This window comes from Macadamia integrifolia, chromosome 10 (genome assembly GCF_013358625.1).
Source record: "Macadamia integrifolia cultivar HAES 741 chromosome 10, SCU_Mint_v3, whole genome shotgun sequence".
Lineage (NCBI taxonomy): Eukaryota > Viridiplantae > Streptophyta > Magnoliopsida > Proteales > Proteaceae > Macadamia > Macadamia integrifolia.
Genome location: NC_056566.1, coordinates 11906774 through 11911525, shown reverse-complemented (window position 1 = coordinate 11911525; position 4752 = coordinate 11906774). Strand labels below are relative to the sequence as shown.

General features: G+C 38.7%; 1 protein-coding gene across 1 annotated transcript in view; it reads right to left on the bottom strand.

Moving 5' to 3' along the window:
• Positions 1–1919: 1919 nt before the first annotated feature.
• The window catches only part of LOC122090660 (tRNA (guanine(26)-N(2))-dimethyltransferase), a 9590-nt gene continuing 6757 nt past the window's right edge, over positions 1920–4752 (bottom strand). Inside the window, exons 2-6 of the mRNA XM_042660308.1 lie at positions 3847–4047; positions 3665–3764; positions 3069–3266; positions 2874–2936; positions 1920–2416 (exon numbers count right to left, since the gene is read on the bottom strand). Of these exons, the coding sequence (XP_042516242.1) occupies positions 2312–2416; positions 2874–2936; positions 3069–3266; positions 3665–3764; positions 3847–4047 (667 nt within the window). The 3' untranslated portion in view covers positions 1920–2311. The remainder of the gene's footprint in view (positions 2417–2873; positions 2937–3068; positions 3267–3664; positions 3765–3846; positions 4048–4752) is intronic.

Sequence of the window (4752 nt, the reverse complement as noted above, 5' to 3'; positions counted from 1 at the left end):
TGATAATGCCAATAGTGGGGTTTCAAGTCACTTTGCACGCTATTAACATTTTGTTTTGTCAAAATGCTAATATTACAACTTTAGGTCAATGAATCATGTTAGATCACATAAAATTTGTCTTCAGTTTTAGGTATAAAAATAATAAAGAAAAATAAAGAACTTAATTTTCAAGCTTAATACACAGAAATACATAAATTAAAACATCAAGTTATACATTTCATCGATATTAAGATATTCCATATGAATAATATATAGGAAATTTTACGTCATCCCCTAGAGAATGCCACTATTAAAAAAAAACCCCTATATAATATCAAATTATACCTAGACCCCCTGTCCTCGTCAGTCACTATTACAAAATATACCTTATCTGTTGATGTCAACTACTATATATTTTTTAAATACCAAAATGCCCATGCAATAGGTGAAGTACCTAATATACCCATCTAATAAGTCCCCAACCCTAAAACAAAAAAGATCCATCCCTAAATCGATATCTAATATACCCATCTATTATACCTTCCCGTTTTCAGAGCATCAGCGATGCTCTCCGTGAAGAGTAGTGGCAGTGACAACGAATGTCGATGAGCAACGACGAGCTCTTCTAGTAAATCAAATGTTTCTGATCCAAACAAGCATCTCAAAAGCAATTACTGAAGTGGAGAAAAAAAAAATCCCAATTATTATTGAGTGTATAACACGAAACCTTCCCAGCGAGGACTACCAAAATCAATGCAATGGGCAGGAACCACACGATAAGCACAATTTCGAACATAAAATGATACAGCTCAAAGGGGGTAACAATAACGAGGGCTTCAAGAACCCCAGCACCGAAGCCAAAGAGGACGCATCCTTGATTACTAAGATTCACAGTCTGAGAATCTTTGAACCCAGCTTGAAACAGAGCTTTTGAACCCATTCGAAGAGCATACTTAAAGAGTAAGATGAGTGGCGAAGGGAGTTAAGCCTTTTCAGAGAGCTCTGAAGCCTTCGACCTTTGAAATGGTAGCTCCACAGTGGAGAATTCCTTTGTAAGTCCCAGACCTATCAAGCTGCAACCTCGTCTTAATGACGTCAATCGGTTGCAGACAACAAGCCCCCACAACCCCTCCGATCGAACCAGAGACCGCCTTCATGTATGGCTAGATCGATTTCTGGCGACTCTGATTCAATTTTTGTCCTTCTGCCATCTCTAATGCTTTTCAAGGGGAAGAAATGAATTCAAGTCAGCGTGTTCCTTCACTCCTTTCCCCTCTCCCTCTTTTCTGCAGAATTCGATAAACCTGTGGCTTGTGAGTGAGTGTGTCTGAGAGAGAAAGAGAGGGAACATGTACCGGAAGGCATCTGCGGTTTATACGGCGAGAACAAAGGTCGGAGTCGAAGGGGCGGGAACATGTACTGGCCATCAGTGCGGGGTTCTCACGGTGAAGGTGAGTGGAGGCAGAGATAACGACGGACTTGGATAAAAAACATGTGTTTTAGTCAACAGGGTTCAGTCCCGGGTCTAACTATAATTTGGTATTAGATAGGATGGGTTTTTCTAATAGTGGCATTCTCTGTGTAGAGGTGACGCTATAAATTTTCTTAATATATATTTTTTAAACTAATTGAATCGTGTCGAATGGTCAAGGTGCTCATCACCGCTCCCGGAAAGGGCGACATTCCCACCTACAAGGTCGGGGTGAATGCCGACGCCTACAACCTGGAGGAGCCAATCATAGCATGTCACACAACCCCAACACATTCAACCCATTGATTTCCATGTTGTCTTGGATCTTTTTTTGTATAAGAACTTGCATCAATCCAAATCTTGTAATTCCCACGTATTCATGTCAGGTTGCGGGTTGTAGGTTGGGCTGGAAATTGCCACCCCTAACACAATTGATCATTACAGATGTTTCTTGCACACCCACACCATGTTTGAAGATGCTAGCAACCATTTCTTCCAATAATACCACATATTGAATGGTTAACATATCAAATCCTAATATGCAGAACAGCAATAAAAAGTAAAAAGACATGCAAAACAGCAGCTCTCTCTCTCTCTCAAGGTGGGGCTGGGACAATGGAGGGATGTTGGGTGTTCTGGTAAATTAGACATAATGAAAAGATCAGATGTCCAACCCATCTCGAGCTTCAGGTCTCCAATCCTCTGAACCTGTTGAGCCAAAGTAGTCTTCTTCGAACAGTGCACTTCGTTTCATGGGTCACTTTACACAGTGTGATTGTCTGCAACAAATGCATTTGGCTGTAGGCACAGACTGGAACTGTTTTGCTTCATTCAATATTTGATATTCAGACTCAAAACCATTCATCCATTTTGAAGTTCTCTAGCTATTTGAATGCACATTGACATGGGACAATTAGTTTTGATAGAACTAGACGCAATATGTGACCTGCTAACAACATATCCCTCCTGCAACAAAATAAGGGACAAAAGATCATCTGAATTGTATCTGTGCAATTTGACTCTGGAACTGGTGAAGCTCATGGACTAAAATTGAATTAAATTAAATTTAAAGGGGAGGGGGGAAGGGGGAAGGGGGAAGGGGGAAGGGGGAGGTGCGGCATATGCCCAAACTAGCAAATTTAATCTGGCATCCAAGGGGATGGAAACTTCACTTGCCAAGAGCAAGAAACATTAATCAGATTTCCTCTGCCCAACTTCAAACCCTGTTTTGCAACTAAGTCAAGCTATGAATAAAGATGAAAACATTTCGAACTATTTGCTTTTTATTAAGTTTTATCGAATTTATAAGGCTGACCTAATAATCAAGTAATCAATTTTTTTTTTCAAAAATAATATCAGATTTTCTGTGCCCTTTAACAACACAAAAGTGTTCATAGAGTTCCTAAGGGGTTTGAAAGGATACCTTCCGCAGTGCACTCATGATGGTGCTAAGAGATGGAGTGTTTATTTTACCACGACTTGCAATCTACAACATTGAGGATAAGGAAGTATGTACATCAAACAAATCATATAATATAACAACCACATAATACAGTATAACAATAAATTAGTTGTATGCATGTTAAAGAACAAGGCATGGATGAAAAGGCATAAATACCTCATCAAGTTTGATGAATCCAAATGGTAACTTGGGATCACTTTCATCGATCATCTGTTTCAAAAGCTTCTCCAAATCTGTGCCTCTGTCGCTCGTCCATTTCCACTGCCCAGCTAAATTTAACATTTCAGTCACATAGTCACCATTATGAAGAGATCCAGTCCAAAGCGGGCCAGATACAACCAGAGAATGAGAAACCTGAAGATGTGTAACAACTTAGATGTCCATCTAAATAGAGAGAAATTTCCAAAGAGAATTTATTTTTGTAAGAGGAACAAGATTTGTTAGACATATATACAAAACATGTTAAATACTGCCACATAGCATGACAGTCATGTATAATCAGCCACTAAAAGCCCTAAAGCTAACTGACACGTTGTATTCGTCATGTAACAAATTTTAGCATACTCAATTTGACTAATCCGAAAAAAATGGTAAAGACATTATAACACCATAAAAAGATTCTATAAGTTTATAACACCTTGTCTCTCATTCTCCAAATGTGATCCCTGTAGGTCAGACTTATAGCCTTTTTTCTGTTTAGTCATTATAATTAAGACCCACTTATACAAAACAAAAGTAGGCAAAACCCAAACCTCTCCATTATTGCATGGACAAGAAATATGCCCAAGTTCATCCCATGAATACGATTGTGAATTCCCACATCGATTGCAGTAGCCAATAAAACCATAATGCCTGTCAAAACAGAAACGCATCATTTGACATTACTCTGAATATAACCATCTGCACAGACCCCTAGACACACAGCAGGTCCTACCTGTTTTCAGGAAGCCTTCCACGGTTTACTCGGAGCATGACTCGGAAAATAGGTCCATGGTAGGAATAGTAAGAGAAAAGCGGTGAAACACAATACCCCAACACCGCAGCATCTCGTAGTACCCCACCTATAAGCATTCGTAAACCAATCTCATTCGAATATGGCATAGGGCGAATGTATGCTCCATACGAAGTTAGTGAACTAGAAGGAAGAAGGAAAGAAAGAAAAAGAATTATGAATGCCTCACTAGAAGATGCACAGAAATAACAAATGTCAAAGGCCAGTAGGGAAAAATTCCTGTCATTGTCAAGGAGATCTTTTCTCTTTTTCATTGTTTACCCCTTCAATCAGTGATTCCTTTTCTTTTTTTTTTTGGTAAGTAATGTTTAGATCGATAAATCAGTGAAGTGTTTTAGTTAATAAAGGATGTCAAACTATTACATTCAAACCCTATGCTTTTTATTTTTGCCTCTTCCCCATTTTAGTGTTTACATATTGTAGGATAAGGTGATTGATCCTAAAGTCCCAATCAATAGGAACAACTAAACCCTGTGATGACTGGAAGCAAAAAAATAAACTGGGGAAGAGACCAATAAAAAAAAGAGGGGTGAAAATTACGATTACATGGCCTCCTCGTGGAGGGATTGAAGTAGGTTTTGAAGGGAGAAAATGTATTCTGATGAAGGGACAAATAGAGCCAGCAGCAAGGAGAAATTTAATTTCTGTCAAGCCCAAGGTAGTGTGGCTGGAAGGGTAGGATAATCATTCAAATCACAAGAAAGAGAGATTACATATTGCATCAATGACTTCTTTGGATAAGTAACAGATACAAATTATCACAAGAAAGGGAGATTTCAAAGCATATAATTAAACAAGAACAAACATGTTCTCCAAGAAAAAGAACCC